The sequence below is a fragment of the Apteryx rowi genome, unplaced genomic scaffold (assembly GCF_003343035.1).
Source record: "Apteryx rowi isolate R43461 unplaced genomic scaffold, aptRow1 scaffold_58, whole genome shotgun sequence".
Taxonomy (NCBI): Eukaryota; Metazoa; Chordata; class Aves; order Apterygiformes; family Apterygidae; genus Apteryx; species Apteryx rowi.
The window spans coordinates 542,405-563,211 of NW_020450849.1; the positions used below are offsets into that span (position 1 = coordinate 542,405).

Sequence of the window (20,807 nt, forward strand, 5' to 3'; positions counted from 1 at the left end):
AGCTGTTTTTTAAATGTTACTGATGAATATGTAGCATTTAGAGCCAGCTATCCATCTTGCCAAATTGTTAAAGCTATCATCCTCCTATAGGGCTGCTGGTGTGACTATTCAATATTGCTCGTGGGAGGATACTACATTTTCCAGTGGACTTCTGTTCAAAAAAAGATCTTCCAGCTTGGCAGTGGGAGATAATGCTTTCCGTCATTCCATTTCCCCCTGTCTAAGGGTGATCATGAAATACCAACCCTAAATGTTAAGTTACTGCAATGAGTTTTCTCTTCTGAAAAAAGTTACTATTCATGAATGGAAAAAAGTGATTGTTAGTGTAGAGTTCCTCTTGGTCTTCAGATTTATGAGGAGAAAACATTTCTGTGAGTGGGGAGTTGTGAAAGGAGTTTCAAATCTTTTAATTTTTTTGTCTTATGGTTATACCAGTGAAAGAACTATGTCTTAGGCTTATGGTTCTTATAAGTAATTAGTTTGAGGCAAGTTATTTTCATGTTTTCAAACACAGATACCTAAATTTAATCACCCTAGATTTTGAGTATCACACATTTTAACTACACCAAACAACATACTAATGTGAACTGTTAATATATTTGTCTTTACTCTGTGTGCTTCAGCTCATCCTTCTATAAAGAGCAGGTGACAATATTTACTGAATGAGCCTAAGAAAAGACCAGGCAAGCATCTGTTAGGATTAATTTAGATATAGTCCCCCCTGTGTTGGGGGAGGAAGGAGGACTAGAAGCTCTAAGTCCATTCAGTGCTGTTCTCTTTGATTCTGTATTGGTTAAGCTATTTTTGATCTTTAAATGGAAGAGTTCTAAAATGCAAATTATAAAGGCTGAGTGATTAGTCAATATTTGGATTTTCAGGGCAGGGATTTCATATTCTAACAAGCTTGTTATAGTTACTGGCCCTCACAAAAATATCTCAGGAGCTGTTCTCCCTGTTGAAAGGAAGGTGGGAATGTTGCAACCATTGGTAGAAAGTTCTGAGTGCATTTGGTGGATTTATTTCTATTCTAATACAAATAATTTCTGATATCAAAAGTTTCTGAAGCTAGACAAGTATGGAAAAATTAGACCCTTTGAAAGGCCTTAGGCAGTGTCATGAATATTTCTCTGCTAGCAGACAGAGTTGCAGATATCTGTAGTGTCTCAGATATGGCAGTGTTCAAAAGGGTTGGTATACATTGCCTTTTGTCTCACTAGCAATTTTTTGTGAGACTGACTTTTAAACAGAGATCACTGTTAATAAAAGAAAAACAATCAATAAAACTCTGCAATCCATTTGAATTGCATATTGAGAGTATATGTATAAGAGATCACAGCTTGTTCTTTGCTTAACAGCCTTTCCCTCCAGAAAGACCACCATATCCCTTCTCGTTTGTTCTTTTCACTGAGGATTGGCAAACAAACAATTGCAAAACTCAGTTGCTTTAGCAAACTGTTACTGTTGGAAGACTTGTGTGAAACAGAACAACTTCAGCTTGATTGGTATTTATTAACTGATGTATGTAGTTTTAAAGAGGAAGGGGTTTATAATTTTAGTCACTGTTATGCTGAGTTGCGTAAACATTAGTAGACCACAGACTCTTTCCCATTATCTCAGTACTGATGAAACCACTCATTCTGCTGAATGCTGTCATGTTTAGTCTGTGAAGATCTGTGAAAATCAGAAAACTTTTACTCAGTCACCTAAACTTGGACTTAGGAGCAAAACTTCAGGCACCCATTGCTAAAAACTTGACTCTACAGCCTCAGAAATGTGCCTTTAGGTCCTTGGCAAGATTTTACTTTGTCTATGAGCTTGAAAATAAGTTTTTTTTTTTCTTGGTTCTAGTGGCATTACAGCTTGTTGTGGTTAGCTCACAGAAATGTTCAGGGGATAAATTACATGCCTCCTAATTCCTATATTGTTCTCAGACCTTGTGCTTCATGTTGTCTTTTGTTCTATGGCTGCTTCTCATTTTATCAGAAGATAGGCATGCATTRAAAGAAATTAATCTGTTCTCTTCAAAGCAGATATGAAACTCTAACATCAGTAAAAATTATTTGAAGTGACTGGAAATTTAAGTCAGAAGTATAAAGGTAGAAGTTAATCAAATTTTGACTGCGTTTTTGCATGTGGACATAACCTTTTCCCAGCTATGATCCCAGCTGAACCTCACTGCCTGTACTTGCTTAGTTCAGATGCTGGATAGTTCTCACCAAAGCTAGTGTTGCTGTTGTAATTCACAGCAGAGGTGTCATATCTGGTGGCCAGATTCTAAGGAGTTGCAAAATTCCCATTGACTTAACTTCAGCTAAAAAAATAAAGCTCCAGAGCCATGTCTCATATGACTAAAATGTTGTTATTAAAAATACATGTGCGAAGAGAATGTTTAGTAGCATGTTATGAATGAGGTATTGGCATGAAAAATTAAAATGATACTGCACTTCTCAAGGAAATGGACCTGAGATAGTTGTGTATGAACCAACTCGGGTATCTTTATAGTTTGGCGCAGGATCTGGGTAAGTAAAATCAGCCCAAGAGTGCGCCCAGCCAACAGACACCACGGTCTACTCTCTGCATGAAGTTCTCTTAACATCTTTAAGTGGATCTGAGGTCTAAGTCTACACCTGTAGGGTGTACTGCATGACCTGGGCCCAGGATAGCTAAACATTTGTTTGACATTCCAGGATGAAGACCATAGCGGACAGGTCCTTTCCTCAGGCATTACACAGCTTTCTTCCAGACCTGTAAAGTGCATCTGGCTTTACAGTACAATCTTCCAAGGGGGATGCAGTCAAAACCTGTAAGGTGAACTTCCCTGGAAACTAAAGCTATCACGAATGTTATTGTTCTGTCCTAATAGGGGAAAGACCTTTTCTTTGCCATTGCCACCTTAAAAATAAAACATCTACAAACTCCTCTCCCACTCCCATACTGCGGGTTCAGTCTTGCAGTAAATCAGTCAGGCTGCTCGCAGACCTGGAGGCAGTACATCTGCACAGTGCTGCAGACATAGCAATTCATTAACATTAGCTCGGGTATCTGTGTGCTGTGAGCTGTACAACATAGCTGTGTCCTTGGATGCCATGGTGTCCTGTCTTTCTAGTACAGCGTAAGATTGGGTCCTTACTTGCTGAATGGTAAATCCCCGTCGTCTATACTTGATAATACTATGCTAATGGATATTTTAGGTATTCCAGTAGAGAAGGTTTAATGGTACTTGGTCATATAGTAGTGAGATACACAAGTTTTTATGAAGAGAAAGAAGTGCCTGGATTTTAGTGAACAGAATAATGATAAACCTTTTAAGAAGTACGCTTTGGTACTGCTGCTGATTTTGTTCAGTACAGTAAATCAAACCAAAGGGGTCAGTGAGTTCCAGAAAGAAAGTAGCAGGAGGGTGGGAAATAACACAGTGTTTGCTAAGTATAGACGTTATAGGGATACAGRCAAGAGAAAATGGAGATGGAGCTTGTCCAGCTTCTGATAGATTTTGAGTATGTTTTCATGCCCACTAATTTCAGAAGGATTTGTGAGTGCTAGCCCTTATCAAAAATCAGGTCTGTTCCACATCATTAGGAGAGTACAGTTTTGATGAGAGTAAAAGAACAGGGAAGACTGGTTCACTAGGGAATGGTCATATGGAAGTGGTGATGGCATGGGATAATGTTAGAAGGATACACAAAACACATTAGTTTTGAGATGAGTAACAGAAGTTTGTATCACTGGAGTATTTCAGAACCTGCCAGCTATGTCTGAGATGACTGATTGCAAGTTAGTAACAACTTATTTCCAAATCATAACTGACCTACTCACGTGGCTTATAGCAGACACTGATATATTTCAAAATGTGGTGTTGGATGTCTGTTTTCCTTAAGAATATTCTTTCACAATGCTTATCTTGTCATCCCTTTGTTTAATAGATGTATGTATCTGGGGATAATTTGTACCAAGACACTGAACTAATGGCTTTAAGTTTAGCTGTAAAGAAAATCCTTTGACTAGAAGGAAATTGCTGCTCCCTCTCTTTGTTAAGATATGGATTCATATCTGGTCTGTTTATCTGCCTGAAAGGATTAAACAAAACGTGAACAAGACAAATCTTTATTAAGATTTGATACAAAAAACATTTTCTGAAGCATGAATTGCAGCACAGCAATTTTAATTAATTTTCACAAATGCTTCCAATTAACACTCACAGTGTTTACTTTTTAGAAGTTGAGAAGATGCCCTCACATAGCARATTAGAAAAAAAAGTGTCTGGATGAATTTTGACATGCAGCTTAGTGAAAAGACTGATAGTAACTTCTTGCAAGTTAGCGGTCTTTCTTGGGTTTCAGCAAGGTTGTTTACTTTTGCTGTGTATTAGATATTGGGGAGTTTTATTCTTTTGGATGATTTTGCAGAAAAAAATGACCATCCAGTGTCTGCCAGGTTTTCAAAAGAGATGTTATGAAACCTTCTAGCTCTGTGTGTTTTAATTGCCCTGTTTTGTCTGTGGTGAAAAGCAGGAACGTTGTCTAGTCTCCATTTCGCAGTATTTGAACTGTTGCCACTTCTTATTTACCTTTTCAAGCATTTTGTCCTTCTACGTTTGTGACATTTACTGGAGTTTCTTATTTTCCCAATTTGAGTTCCCTAATTTGAATTGCAGAATGTGGTCGAGGTTGTCCCATGCTTGATATTGCTTGGGCACCTCTGGACATTCCTCATGTGAGCTGCAAATGTAGCTCTGGCAGCTCTTGGAGTTACTTTGACAACAGCTTTGCAAATGGCTCTTCTGAACAGCATATGAATTTCTTCAGTGGCAATACTGGCAGAATGCAAGTGGTCACTGAACTGTATAAAGCTGGGCCAGTTTGCTGTCCAAAGGCAAAGATTTGCATGGCAGTAAGTTAGGTGGAATTGTACTCCAACTTCAGTAAGTGGATGTGTTTTTATGTAGAAATTTTTTTGGTGGTTTATAGATCAAAGAAGCAGCTAGCCAGTGCTAGTAGGGCAGTCAGTGTCAAGGCAGCATTCTCCTTTTCTTTGGTCAGATAAAAAAGAACCTGCTGTTTTAGGTCATGGATGAGGTGATGGTCTTGGAATCAAGGCTGAGTCCAAAAGGTCAGTGCTGTTTTATCTGCCTTGCCTTCTCCCAGTGTGTCACATTGGCATTATAATCTCCAGTATTGGTGACAGAGAGTGAGAACTTAGGGAAAATGCATCAGATAGGCTGGTTTGGCTATGTGACTTGTATATACATTTATTAGTGTCTCACAAAATGTCACAAAGGTTTTATGTTAACTTGCAGTTTGTTTAGGCCACTTAGCTCTTTCTAACCTAGATAGCATGGCCCTGTTTGCTACGTAGAGTATGATTTACAAGTTTGTAACTTTTCATATCAGGGACAGTTTAGAACAAGGGTGGCCGTGAGGCCCTTGAAAGCAGAAGAGTCGCGTGATTGGAGGAGCTTTTGGTTATTCAACTTTCTAGAAGACACCCATGTCTGAACCTTCTTGAACTCTGGAAAGATCATCAAAATTCCTTTGGAGGAATGCTGCTCAGGATTTTAAGGATCTGGATAGTAGTTATAGCTCTGAGTTTACTACCTTCTGGAGCAGTCTCCTTCTGAGACATAATAAGAGTATAGCTGTATAATAACCCTTTAAGGTTAGCTAAGATGAATGCTATACAAGAAACTAAGCTTATTAGCCGGTCTGAAGTTGTATAAAATGGTTTTTAATGCAACACGCTCCAGTATGCAGATAGGATAGAAATTTAATACATACAGTCAGAGAGAATTTAATTGTGGCATTTCACTATGAAATTTAGCTGTCCAAAAAGTATTTCTAAAGATGCTAAAAGGCTTAAATCTGATAGTCCAACCCTAACTATTGTGAAAAATGTGGGTATATATTCATTGCAAGTCAAAATCCAGTCCAGGGAAATCAACCTGTATCTGTGCACAATCATTATTCACAATGAAAGGTCAAACCATATACTGGAAGAATTTGATATGATAGTTTCAAGCCCTCAGATCCCTGTAATAAATGGAGTATGGTAGGTTTACAGTGCTGCAGAACACATCAGGGTTGGTAAGAGAGAGACAGACAGTATTTAGTGCTAACAGTTCTCTGTAAAAAGATCTACTAGAAAAAGCCTTAAAATTCCTGAGCAATATTTTATATACATCTAAGGATCAAAAGCGTGTGTATAAGAAATAATTTCAGTAAAAATTATATTGGGAACTCTTCGTGAAGAGATTTAAAATTCACTGAATTTTTTGAGAACTTATCTCAACTATCTGAAAAATGCGATAGGGGAGGACCTGGATACAAATGCTTGTGTGCCTAGTTTTCCACATGAACAGTAAGTTTGACACATCCTGCCTGATACTTACTGTGCAGCAGCTCATGGGTCTTAGAGCCTTTCTACTTTACCACAGGTGTTAAAGTAGTGCTTTAGAAGGTAAACTTAAAGAAGCTAAAGTTCAGCAAGAAAAAATAATTAAAATGGATGTGAACTAAAATTAATATAATCTTTACTGGAACACAAAAGATGAAAAAGCCTGTTGTAATGTATCTAAATATTAGTAAGAGAAGCTGTAATTCAAGAATAATCTTTTGGACTCCTGTTTGCTTCATACTCTACTAGCAAAATGCAAGTTAGAAGCTATTTAAATGTTTTTGTGAAACTTGAGTCATTGTTTTCACCTATGTAATATATTTTCTTTATTGGGATCTCCCAGGAGCTAAGCAGTTTTAATGCCTGGTTTGTACTTTTCATTTCAGCCCATTTTATGTAACAGTTATCTTTTAAAATCTCATGCAGAAGGCAGTGCCTCTAGGCACTGATGCATTAGGCGGTGTTAGGTATTGAAGCATTGGAGGTTCAGAGAGAGGACTGCTGCCTGCTGAATCCCAGAGAGCGGCTGCAGAAGTGCCTTGCCTTTACTTGTGGACTTCTTAGCCAGTGCTGTCCAGCTGTGCTTTTGCTGACGGGATGAGGACCTGAAGCAGTAGAATAGACTGCTTGGTTTAGGCTGAAGGAGCTAATGTGCAGTGTAATGAGCAAGGTGCATTATTGTACAGGAGAAACTCGGAGTAGTCTGGTCCCCTGGCGCCTTCTGCTGCTTCTTCTGGAGCAATCCCAGGAGTGCTGAAATGGCTCCTCTGCCAGCAGAGTTCTGGGCTGTTTCAGCATGGTGAAAAGAGACTGTTGATCTGTACAATGTCAAAAAACACTGATACTACTGCCAGTGGTTTCTGGGAAGAAGGGAAGGCAAGGCTGGTGTGCGTTCCTATGTGTGTGTTCTATGCAAGCAAGGCTTTCACTGTACTTGGGGGGCATACTAACAGCCAGATTAGTGTACTTTAGTTTTAAAATATTGTACTCCAAATTAAGCAGAATTTAACCTAATCTTTCACAGAATACAGCAGAATGCTAATAACAATTCTGTTCCTGTATTCTGAATTGGAAATGTATGATGGATTTTAGTTTCAAGTTACTGCCTGGGATGGTTTTAATGCCTTACCTTTTTTTTTGGAAAAGCAAAGGGTTGGTGCTACTGTGYCTCACATGGTTCTGATTTAAAAAAAAACAAAAAATGCAAAGCATAAACAACAATTGTAATATGATGAAAAACAAATATTTCATGAAAGCCATTGTATAGATTGTGATTAGATGCCTGCAGAGAAATTCTCTGTAATATCTGATTAAACACTTGAAATAATTTATTCTCARTAAAACTACAGGTGCATGCTGATAAATTTCATCTAAAGATACAAATTATATGCCTGATGCAGTTCTGTTAAGACTGTTAAGATAGGATTTTTAGGAAGCAGTGGACAAGGCAATACTTTAATGAGCAGTCCTTTACTTGGAAATTGTATATGCCAGACAGAGGTTTTCCACAGCTACCAAATAGTGCAGTCACAGCACTATGGTATTCTCAAGAAGTAATTGAAGATGCTGGTAAAGAAGCAAGCCAGAATTTGTTGGTTTAAATTGAAAGTGTATGTTGTTGATTCTTCTATCCAAACAGAACACCTTCTTTAGATAGAGCCAAATCCTGCAGCTCTTATGCCCTATATTCAAACCAAATCATTTATGATCTGAGTGGGTGCTTTACAGGAGAATTACTCAGATTTTGTCCTTAGGTTTAGGAAGTTTCAAAAAAGAGAAGCTGTAACCTCTAAGTTAGTCAAATCATGTCAGTTAAAACTTGTGACTTAAATGGCACAGTAGATACTTGCCAGATTGTTCTCAGCACGCATCGAAAGGGGGCTGTCCGGCAATGCTCCTCCTAGGGTGCTGATGGAAATGCACATTGAAAGCTCTTCTCTGCTTGCTGCAGAGGTGATGGGATAAGTCAAACCCCTGCTCCTTTCTGTTCCAGGTTAGCAGGCTTCTATGATTATGTGATCTGATCAAATGCTTTTGGCAGATTTTTTTCATAACTATATGGCGTAATATGAGGGCATGGGGGAGCTTGCTTTTCTAGGGGCTAGCACTTGCTAACATGTATGATGTTGCATGCAGGGTATGGATGTGTAACATGTTTCTGAAAAGCTCCGATTGACTTCAGTGACATCAGTATTTCACTCAGTAAAACCATTACTTGCAAGTGATATTACCTGACCTATTCTTGTTTGCATTGCCAACATTGCTGTAGCCATGAGAAGAATGAAAAAAATTCATGCTCATATTGGTATAATTTGCTCTTATTTTCATCTGTTGATGGAAACATCTTGCATAATATAGCTCTTTCGATTTAAAGTCCTTTTTGTGAATTAATCCTATCTTTCCTATTAGGGAAAAATACCACCCCCACCCCCCAGATAAACTCTATTTCTGCTTGGTGTCCTGGCTACTGTATTACTGTTGCTGTGGTGAAATACATACAAGTTGCAGTCTGCCTTTGAAAAGGCAAAGTAATAACAGATCACACACAACATGATCACAGGTATTCAAGAAATCAATCTTTCTGGCCTGGAACATAGCTGGAACATTTTGCATCCTAATGTGTAGGAGTCATCTGATATGATCTGATTCTTTCATTAAAAAGCAGGAGAGGTGGCAACTCTACATTTGTACCGTGTAAAAAATATACCATAGAGGGATTTGATTTTTTCTTAACTGCAGTTTGATCTCTAGTGTGAAATCTCAAAAGGCTGGATAGTATTATTGCTGTCATGACCCGCAAGGATGCTTTCACCGTATCATCAAATTCAGTGCATGCTAGCTACTGTTTTGCTTGCAAGGAAGTTGTTCTATGTCCTGTTTTTAAAGTTGGGTTATAATTTCTCATTTTAAGTAAGATTTTCATAAAAAGCTATGTGGCATACAAGGCTAAGTCCTATTTATTAAAAAAAAAACTTGTAATGCTGTCTGACATTCTTTTTAAGTAGTTCTTTAATAACAAATGATATTTAATATCATTTAATTGGACCTCCTCTGAGCAGGGGATTGAATTAGAGGTCCCTTCCCACCTGAAGTATTCCATGGTTGCTTTTTTGTTTCATCTTTCTTTCACAGTCCTGTTCTCAACTTCCTTGTTGTTAGAGGTCTGATCCAGACAGGAATATAAGCAGCCCTGTTCCTTACATTTCTAAATTAGTATTTTTGTAATACATTTTTAATGTAACTTATGTGACTGATTTCTTCTGAAACCACTTCAGAAATAAAGTAGTTACACTTCGGCTATTGTGTTTTAATTGGCAGTTTCCTTCTTTCTTTATGAATCTGTTATCATAGTACAATTTGCCCCTGTGTTTCTTGGAGTCATGATGATTTATCAAGTTTACAGCACAGCAAGCAGCTTGCTGAGTCTTATGGTTATAGAAGTACAGAGTAATGTGGTTTTCAGATTATATTTTTCTACATTTTATGTAGTCTGCTCTGTCTCTGTTGAGGCATTTAGTTTCTTTTTCTGCATAGTGATTTTTTGGCTCCTTACAAGTCCAAGAGATAGATTAGAATTAAATACTGTATATTAAAAAAGCAAATTAGATTACTGGAAAGAGCTGCCATCCAACTGGGACTAGAATGCATTTCTCAGACACTTCTCTTTAACATGTAAAGGTCATTTTACAGATGAATTCAGGAACACCAAGAAATGAGATTATGAACTCTTAGAATTTTGGCAGTGGTTATTTCAGCAGTGTCTTGTCGTCACTGTGTCAGGTTTTCAGGCACATTTGTGGTGCTTGTGTACTTCTCACTCTATGTCCCCTTCCTAAAACTATTGTATATAAATAAACAGCGTAAGTTGTTCTTGCATCCTATGTAATATAAATATCCTGATTTCAATGACAGTATTTTTTGCTGACCAGGTTAGTCATTGTTGTGTTCACATTGTTGTAGCCATAACATATCCAGCGACAGCCACTAAATGGGAAATAGTTGTGCACAGTAAACCCAGAGTGGAATAATGTTAATGCTGAGACTAACTCAAGCTTGTGGCAATCAGTAAATTGAGTGGAACAATTAATGTTATATGATTATAGGTCCGTGCTTAAAGATATTTTGAGGATGTAAACACAGTTCTGGAGAGAAGGTCCTAGAAGTTTCACTGAAGAGGTATGCAAGAGCATCTCTACTCTTGCTTTGTTGTTCRTATGGCAGTTAGTACTATGGTGGTGCTTAGAAAGCCCTCATGCTATTTTTAGGTTTTGTTTGCATATTTGCTGGTATAAACACACATACACATAGCTTGGCTTTTATTGTCATTTGTGATCCTTCTAACTTGGGAATTTTGTAATCTAAGAAAAGACATTTTATGCCTTTTTTTTCTTCCTGCTTTGCTGCATACACTTATATTCATTACAGAGTTGGAAGGAATGCTCATCTGAGAGCAGATTTATTTTCCCCTTCCTCTCTTGATGTTAATGCTTACCTTTAGTAAGCTCTACTCTGTACTCAGAAGTAAGCATGTGACTCTCTTACATTGATAGGGGGGTGGAAGAGCCATGCTTAATTCATTTTTGTAATGCGTTTCTGTTGATATTAACAAGAGGTTCAGGTATCAACTGGCTTTTAATCCTGATCCAGCGTTGTGGCCTGTGTGGACAAGCTCCTACCCAGCACAGAATTCTCTGGGCTCTCCATGGGCTATGACTCCAACTACAAAATTGCAGCCTCAAAGAAATCATGCAGGGTTAATGTGCTACCCTGAGATTTGGGAGACCCAGGTTCAAATTCCTCCCTTGCTTCAACTTCCTTGTGTGAACTTGCAAATTCATCTAGTATCTCAGTTCATACCTCTGTCTTGCAAAGTGTTGTGAGACACTCAGCTGCTAGAACGTGGCTATGTGATACCTTCTACAATGTGGGCTATGTGATACCTATGACAGGATGCAACTTAGTACAGAAACTGAGTGCTGTCTTCGAACCTGGCAGAGAAATAAAAGGGACTTACAGCCCTTAGTATAGAGACATTAGTACAAGTGAGTAGTACTAATAAAAAATAATAGATGTAATGTATCTTGCAGCTGTATCCTCCTCCTCCATAATGTGRTGTTCAGCTGTCACAGTTCCTAAAAGATGTTTTTTAGTGTTCTTGCCATACCATTGGGATTTATTAAGATACAGCAATATTTCTAGGTAGGACTTAATGATCTCTTATGAATTCTGAATATTGAAGTTTAGCTGAAAATCAGAAACATAAGGCTACCTTTTTCTGGAGTGTGAGGAGGGTGGTATCCCACTTTCATGGCCAGAGTTTGGAACTAGGTATCATTTAGAAAACACAAAATGAACCCAAATAGTGTATGTGCCTGTTTAGATTGCTCAAGGAATAGCTGTTTGCACAGGTCTCTTCTATGAAGCCTGTTTTGTGTTGAGACACATGTGTTAGTTTCCTGATGACTGTTCTGAAGAGGAATTATTTGCTGGTATGTGGTTCTTCTGCTGTCAGATTCCCAGAATCTTACAGTAGCACTTTTCATCTGTTACTCTGTTGAAGACTAAAAACAAACTGCAGAAACCAGCAAGAGGATTCAGTTGAGTGTCTACTTGACGCGATGTTTGTGGGAGGATCTAAGAACTATGGATCAAATCAACCTCTTTCAAACCCTTTGAAAGCAGTATGAGCGTCATACTGAATGTGTACTAGCTTCTCCTGGGCAATTTAAAGGGAAGCGAGGGGATTAGGAGAGGAAACATGCACTTGCATGGTTTTTCTGCCTTTATTATGGGAGAAGGGTGCTTTTCATGTGCTAGACTAAAGAAATCTTTGGATTGTAGTCCAGGGTCTGAGTGGGAATAAATTGGTGTTGATGTCATTTGTCTCAGTAGAACTGGGGAGATTTGACAGCAGTTGAAGCTGTGGATCACTGAATACAAAGGTTGTGACTGTGAAAGTCTATTACCTTCTCTGGCTAAACATGTGATAGTGTGAACTTCTGAGGTTAAATTCTGCATCTCTGTCAGCAAGACAAGTAGTAATGGAGAAAAAGGACTATACTGCTCTTTTTGGTTTTGAGGTCTATACAAAGCTTAATTCTTTACATCCTGTTAGTAATTTCCTTGGGGTGGTTTATCCATTACCAGATAATATGAGGTTATTAAATATGTGTGCAAAACAGGCCTTCTTTATCATTTCATGTATTGTTGCTCTCTGTTACAAACATTTTATATACACATGTACATTATAAATGGCATGCCTCTATCTGGTTATAAATATTTTCCATTTGGAATTATCTGCTTCTGCTATAGAGATGAGAGATGATCACTTGAGCATGAAAGATAAGGGGACAGAGGAAAGGGAAAAAAATACGAAGCATAGTAAGCTTTACTGAGGTGCATGCCAAATAAATGACATAATACAAGGCACCATCCTATTAGATAATTTTCTATTATTATTATCTATTATATATCTATTATTTCTTAAATAATTTTTCTTTTGTAACTAGTTGCTGCAATGAATTCAAATTATAACATGAATAACTCTGCAGGTTATATGCCTGCAGAGTGACTGAGAAGGAGGAAAGAGGTTTTTGCAGCAAAGGGTATAACAGGCTTTCATTATTTGCAAGAAGGAAAGTTAGCTATTTAATACATTTTTGTAAAGAAAGGCTGTGAAATCACCAATGGAAAAGCAGCTCTTCTCATTTATAAGACTGTGGGCCACAGATTATCAGATAAAGTAGATGCAAGATGGTTTAAAATTAATCAGTCCATGGAAGTTTTGTGTTTTTACCGACTTCATTGCTTTTCATGCAGAAGCAAGGTGCACCTGATAAGATGCTTCTAGCATGGCAGCAGCTCTCCCAGTTTGCAGACTTTGTTCAGGAGAAGTGGAGCAGGTGGCCTTGTGCTTTGCTGGTTGGCTCTTTTGATGTGGTGTAAAGTGGAGAATCCTGTTCTGATCTACTGCACAGTGTGTGCAGGGAGCAAACTGCCTGGGAACCTCACAGGGGCAAAGTGACCAGTGCTGTCTTGCCTCTGAGATAGGCAGTAGCTCCTTTGTATTTCTGCAGCTGCTCTTATTCACTGATTTGCCTTTAGAAGTGGCATTATGGTCCAGGAAATATCAGACGTGGTTCTTTACCTGGACTTTGAGGACGAGTGTGTTCCTTGTGTGCAGCACACTGAAGACACCAAGTTGGAGCATGAAGATAAGGAATTGGCAGAATTGTGCCCCTTTTATATAATGTGCCAATCCACAATTTCTGTCACAGAGAGGAGCATCGATATATTAAACACCATTCTGTATTGCAGAATAATTCTGTCCCATCACTGTAAAATCTATGTTTGTGCCAAGAGCTAATGTAAAAGAGGGACATGATAATTCCTGGGCCTTTGACATGGAAGTAAATTTTACACTAAAGCACAAGGTTTGCAGTAACATCCAGTGTGCATTCTGCTTTACCAAAGTCAACAGTGACTTTTAGACTTCAGAAAAAGTAGTACTGCACAGAGTTATGTGAGATCTTTTTGTTTTTTAGCTCTGTTGGCAAACTTACAGCTAAGTAGAAGAGTTTCAGAAAGTCAGTAGAATGCATCTGTCTGAGCAAAACATGAGTGTCAGACTTTACAAATGTAATTGTTCTGAGATGTGAGGGCTCATTTAAGCATGCAAAATGGCAGCACTTTAAAGCATGAAAGTTATTGGAAATGAAGCTAAATTGACTGTTCTTTAAGCTTCTTCTCTACAAATGTGAGGCAGTAATTTATTATTTATGACAACACTGCTTGTAGCAATAATTTTAAAATGATGCTTAAAGCCTAGGGCCAGATCCACAGCTCCTGTAAGACACTGGAGTTGCATGGGGCTAAAACRTTTTACTTCATCTGACCATCTGGCTGGATATCTTCCCAATATAGGGAAGGCATAGATACACAAACCATAGGCAGTTTGTACGCGAGTGGATGAAGAGCATGAAGCTTTCTGCAGATGGTTTTCTGTGTGAGAAGCCCCCTGGGGCAGGTGTAAGAAATCTTCCCCATGTTGTGGGACCTGTGACAATCCCCCAGCGTGCAAAGGAGAGGGCAGGATTGTGGTCCACACTGCCCTTCTGAGCCAGGACTGGCCACTCACACAAGCCAAGTGAGCTTTAGTGTTGCAGGGAGAAGAGTTGTGTTGCCAGGGCTTGTCTCAAGCCCACAGTTGTCTCAGACCATTTCCTGAAAGGAAGATAGCCTTGTGAAGGGTTTTTTGTGAACTAAATGATACCTTCACACATAGTCTCTGTAGCTGGGGGATGACTGATGTCTTCTGACTCCTGCTGCTCTGTGCCTCCATCCCGCTCTACCTCTCTGCATCCTTCCTAAAAAGGCAAAGTTGCACGAATTAGTTCTCTAGCGCTGTTGTAATACTGAAATAGGGGAAACTTGCCAAAGGAAATCTTTGTGGGTTTCTTAAAAATAAACAGTCTCTTAGAAGTATTAGAACTTAATTATGTTAATAATAAACATAATTATGTCACATTATTATGTCTTTACATTTATGAGGAGAGCTCTGAGGTACCCTCCAGGCATCTGTACCATGTAGAGACAGGTGGTAGCATTCATGATTTCCAAGGGCCAGATCTGCACCATTTTCCCATTCCATGTATGGTTGTTCTCTCTCTCCAACTGCAGATACTCATTCAGCTTAGTCAAATTGAGTCTTTATTTGAGAGACTGCATGCTGAAAGGCAAGCACATCTATCTTTATAAGCCTGTTTGTTTCCATAATTAGAAACTGAATCAACAGTGTATAGAAGATGACACATTTGTTCATTCCTTTTCTTCTCCCTATGGTGGCATAAAGCAGTGAAGCACAATAATTAATGAAAAAGACTGTTTATTATTCATGCAATGTATCTGAAGTGGAAGAAAAGAGCATGGGTTAAAAATATTTCTGCTGACGACCATGAGTGCCATCACAAACTGTATGATCTGTTCTAGGGGGAGAGTCCCATCTTTCAATCCATTTGGGCAGGGTGTTCTAAAAATGTCAAAGACAATTGAACTGAGTTTTCTTATGTAAAGCTCAGGAAAATGTGGACTGCATGAGAAATCTGACTCAAGTCTCCTGCTTGGGCATCTTTAATGTTCTGCAGAAAATGCTGACTTTTTTAGCTCCATTTACATGTCTGTTGTGTCCTGTGGCTGGGTCCAGATGCTGTACTTCTTTTACTAGACTTTCTTTTCTTCTGGGAGAGTCTGCCCAGCAGGTTTTGTAAGGCAAAGGGTTCACATAATTCTGTGTTCAGCCCTCTGCCCTTGCAGAGCAAATCAAAGGTTTTTTAAATAGTAATGGCCAGAACATGCTGGACTGAAAGATACTGCTTTGTCTACTGTGACGGCTTGTGGGCCAATATAGAAGATTAGGTAAAATACACCCTCCTCTACCTCTTGGGGCTGATACTGAAGTCCAGAGAAAGATTCCTCCATACCAACCATGTGTAGACCCTTCCTTTCTCAGGCCATTCACTTAAGTCACACAAAGCTGCAGTGTAACCAGAAAAATAAAAATGCGTACTGCCTAATAAATGCCATAGCTATAATGTGCAGCTGAAGTTATGCTGGTGGCAGCAACACGACTTAAATCCAAGATTTGGATCCTATTCCATTTCCATTTCTTCTCATACTAAACCTAGGTATGAAAAAGATTTTGTGTTTCCTCAGGCTTGTATGGTCAATCCACATTAGGAAGTATATTTGACAGCTGTAAGAATAGTCCAGTTGGTAAAAATGAAGGTGATTGAGAGAACAGTGACTCTGTCAAAGGTAGTGATGTTCAAGTCCTTGATTAGAGCCTGTTTTTCTTTTATGTATTTGGTTTTAACACTCAATGGTGATGTTGCATTGTTGTAGCAAATACAGCTTCCTGATTTTGCAAACCTAGCAGCAGCAGCTTATACTGAGAATAAGCTTTGATCTTCATGTTTTCATATTCACGCTCTACAATACTACATTTTGGGAATAGAAAACTGTTTTGYGCTATTTTTAGATTGGCACAATTTCAATAACATAAATGCCTTCTTTTGAATTTAAACTGCTGTTAGCTGGTGGTTGGTTTGATAATTACATGCTTGCTATGAGTCTGTGTGCTAGGGGATGAACAGTAAGAACACGTTGCTCTGCCCAAGCACAATAGAAAACCTGAATATGATTTTTTGGTTTTATAAAGGAAAAGACTGATCAATATGCAGCAAATCTAATATAAAGTAGAACAGTATTCTATGCTGTGTGTTAATGCGTCATATTGCTTATTCAAGAAGATGCAGTCATAGATAAAAAAAATTTTAAAGTTGTAAGCAATATAGTCTAAAAAATTCTAGGAATATATTGAGTTCATTCCTAAAACATGGCTGCAGTCTAAGTACTGTGGCAGACATGCATTGTAGATTATTTCCCTTCAATTCCTGTTCTTCATGAAAAAATGTAAGTGTCAGCAGTTTTGTGTGTTACTCTCTTGCTTCCATTCCCAGAGTTTATTTATGCAAAGCTGTGTGGCAGGCACAGCCCTGCAGTGCCAGTGGAACCAGCTGCAAGAAAGTCATTGCTGGTGGCTCTCTGGGAGCCACTACAAAAAGGGATGAATCTAAAGGATCTTTGTACATGATCATCTTGTCCTTTCCTCCATGTCCTCAGAGAAGTAGACCCATTAAATCATATAGGTTGGAGCAGTCTTCAGGTTAGAGTACCCCTTGTGAAGCAGCTCTGCTCCTGTTTCTCAGCATAGGAGTGGACACATCCACCTCCTTTCCAAGGATGAACATTTMATGTGGCTAATAAAATGTGTTTGCTTTTAATTTTGTATTGTGTTAACCATTCTAGTGTGAATGTTGCCCAGATCTGTTTGAGGTGACCAGTCCTCAGAGTGGCTAGCTTGCCGTGTGGAGAAGTTACCTGGGCTTAGTGCAAAAATCTCCTTGCTGGTAGCTAGGGGCAGATTGCACAGCTAATGCTGACTATAACAATAGAAGAGTCAAGTCTCCTTGGTTATGTTTAAAAATATTTTAATATATTAATATCCTTAAATTAATTAGTCTCATCAGAACTTTCTCTTATTCTCCAAAGGAATCCAGCTGTTGAGTTTATCTGAACAACATATGACACAGATTTGGGTTCCCAGAGTGATCAGAAAGTTTACAACTGTACACCTACTGATGAGGTGTGTTATACCCAACATGCAGAATGCCAAGTCACTGATACACAGAGATATGTGAAATCTTGCCTTCTGTTAGCTTTGTTCTGGGATTGTGTTTTCAGCTGCTCTGAGAATCAGTTTAAATAGACAAATTAACAGGAGAATGCCAAGCTAGTTTAATGATGAGAAGATGTAAGGTTCTCTGAAAAAAGTCAATATCATGTGTGTAATCCAAATAAAAAAGTCAATGAAATAAGGATGTCATAAAGAGTAAATATTAGAAGCTATAATGTAGGGAAAGGCCCTGATTTTTTGGATAAAAATATAATAGAACCAAAATAAGATACTGACAGAAGCAATTGTTTATATTGCTATTGCTACTATGAGTTGTTCCTTAATGGTTGCCAGCAAATATGTCTTTAATTTATGAAATATCACAGACTTCCTGAAGTTTATGGGAGTGCTAAGACACCTTGCAATCTGGCTGATAGAAGGAGCAACTGTTTAATTAAATGTTTCTTTGTTTTGCCAAAACATTAGAAGCTACTGCCCAAGGGATAGTTTAGGATTGAAAGTCCGAGCAAAAATTAAAAGATTTTTTTCTCTAGAATGAATAAAAAAAACAGTGGCTTGACTATCTTATTTGGTGAAAGTATTTGTGTGTGTGTGTGTGTGTGTGTGTGTGTGTGTGTATTGATAGGAGCTGAAAGTAGCAAGCGAAGAACACCAGAGAAGTGGCAGATGGCATAGCCAAGGCATGGAGGAACACAACTGTCTGGGAAGCAGACATAGATTTCTGAATAAGAAACCTCTTTCATAGATTCAGAAGGGAAATAATTTGTGCACCTGCTTTGTGAATCAACAAGATCACCTGACTTGTATAATCAACTAATACTTTAACAGAAACCTACCGAAAGTCCCCAAACATTAGCTAACTGCTTAGGCCAACCAACGTGACAGAAATTTTTGTACTCTCTCCCCGCCACGGACTACGCACTCCTGCTCCTTCCTCTTCCCTGACTCAGGTGCTGGCACCTGTCTGATGCAACCTCCCCCTCAGTCCAGTACCTCAGTGCTCTAGGTACTGTACAAATGCAGAGAAAAARAAAACTGATGTTTTCCAGGCCTTAAAATCTAAATAGACTGAAAAATATTAACAGGTGTGGTGTTCATATTTCACAGATGGCAATTGATTTATGGAGAAGACAGTGGCTTGCCCAAGGTTTTGCAGAAAGGGCTAGATGAGCTTTTGAGCATTGAGCTTTTAATGCAGGTTTGATGGGTTCTAGTTTAGAATCATAACCTCAACAGCATTATTCTGCCTCACAGCAAAGATATTTCTGGATTTGTGGAGAGCCTAGGAAAAAAGGAACCTAATCACCCCAAGGGAATTCTGAGTGCTATCATAACATAAACTGAATATAGCAATGCTAGTAAAGAATACTATTGATTGTTAATTTGCATACTTCAGTTCTACATATTGCATTTTCTCATGCAGTGGTCTTTAAGCCAGAGATGAAATAATTGTTGATTGAAAAGTTTATCTTTTAATTAGGAATGATTCTCCTCTAGTGAGAAAAGAGCAAAAGTCATGGAACTTCTTAGTAGATATAGAAAGGAGTTGTCAAGGTTTAGAAAAAACATGGGAAAAGCATAAATAATTCATTTCATTCTTTCTCCTTTTTTACTCTCCTTGAAATATTGGTAAAGAAAGTTCATGGATAATACTTTGGAATATTTTTCTGGAAATACAAGATTGTTATCTTTTTTGTTAATATGTCACTTATGTAAATAAGTGGTTAATATAGCCCTTAGTATGATACTTTATGAGTGAGTGCTTTATTTGATGGCATGTTACCGTTGAACAGTGATGTGATTCTGGTGGAAGTCACGCAGGCTAAGTAGTTACACGTGGAATTTTTTTATTGTTATGTAATTTATGGTCCTTCTTATAACTTTTGTTTCTTTTGGACATGACTGTGTAAGAGTTCTTACTAGTTAAATTGGCATAGAGTATTTCCCTGTGTGAATACTCCTGTTTTGCTGTAAGAACAGCTTTTTACATCTTGATGAGCTGATACTTCTTGTTAACATTTAATTCTTACCTGTGCACAGAAGAACTCAAGGAGAAACTAAAGAAGTATATTGATGAAGTGAATGCCCAGAAGCCTGGATTCATCAAGGTTGTTCGACACAGCAAACAAGAGGGACTGATCCGATCTCGTGTTAGTGGATGGAGAGTTGCCACAGCACCAGTAGTTGCTCTCTTTGACGCCCACGTGGAATTCAATGTGGGATGGTACGTGTCTTCTTGTATTCCTCTGATCAATAGACCTTTTCCAAGCACCATTCATGAATTACTGAATGGCATTTCTCCTGCATATATGGGAGTGAAATAACATTCTGATCTTTTTAATGAAGATTCAAAGATGGAGACAGTTATGAAAAATGTATTTGTGCTGTGCAACATAATCTAGATCCATTTTTCTGGTGCGAGTTATTATCTGCTGGTGTAATTACAATGTATTTAAACTATGTTGGAAAACAGCATGTAAGTGACCTACTGTTTCTTCTTAAAATATATCTAAAATATCTACATCTCTTGCTTATTATTATTTCTCTTTCATTTAAAGTAAATGGTAAATGATAATTTTGGCATGAAGAAGCTAAGTAGGATAGGCTAGTTACAGGCGGGTGAATGTTTGCAATTAGGGGGAAGCACACTTATTTTATGATGATTCAGGACTTGTTCCCTTGAGTTTCTTGAGTTTTCTTCAAATATCAGGGCAATACTGGAAGTTGTTCTCCAAAAATATAGAACAGTCTTCATATTTGTGTAAGTGCTTGTGCTTCCAAATAGCTTATACTCCTAATATAGGCTGTAAAAACACTGAGAAGAGTTCTGTTTTCTGTGTCTGTACTCCTCAGAAATCATACCCCCCCAAAATTAATACAGCATCTCAAGCCCTTTTCCTACACTTCTGAAGCAAATTGTCCTCCCCCCCTTTTTTTAGTAGAAATTGTTTCTTTTAAATTCTACAGTGTAAACAAAAAAAGTGTCATTTTGTCACTGAGGTTACTGGTGTGTGCCTAAGTACCACATAGTTAAAAGCATGTATTTTAACTTGTTCAGTTTGGGTTTGATATCTCTGTTGCTTCTTCAGTTAAAAAAAAAAAAAAAAGGTAAAAAAAGGCAGGAGCTTTTGTCCCTAGGATAGATCTGTTCTTAGCTTTGATC

The 20,807-nt window shown here is 38.2% G+C and overlaps 1 protein-coding gene across 9 annotated transcripts in view; it reads left to right on the forward strand.

The window, feature by feature from the left end:
- The window catches only part of GALNT18 (polypeptide N-acetylgalactosaminyltransferase 18), a 346,024-nt gene that overhangs the window by 245,551 nt on the left and 79,666 nt on the right, over positions 1–20,807 (forward strand). For 8 of the 9 annotated variants that reach the window (XM_026082494.1, XM_026082495.1, XM_026082493.1 and 5 more), the window contains one exon: positions 19,685–19,868. In XM_026082494.1, coding sequence (XP_025938279.1) covers positions 19,685–19,868 — 184 coding nt within the window. The remainder of the gene's footprint in view (positions 1–19,684; positions 19,869–20,807) is intronic. The other variant, XM_026082501.1, reaches the window with a different exon arrangement.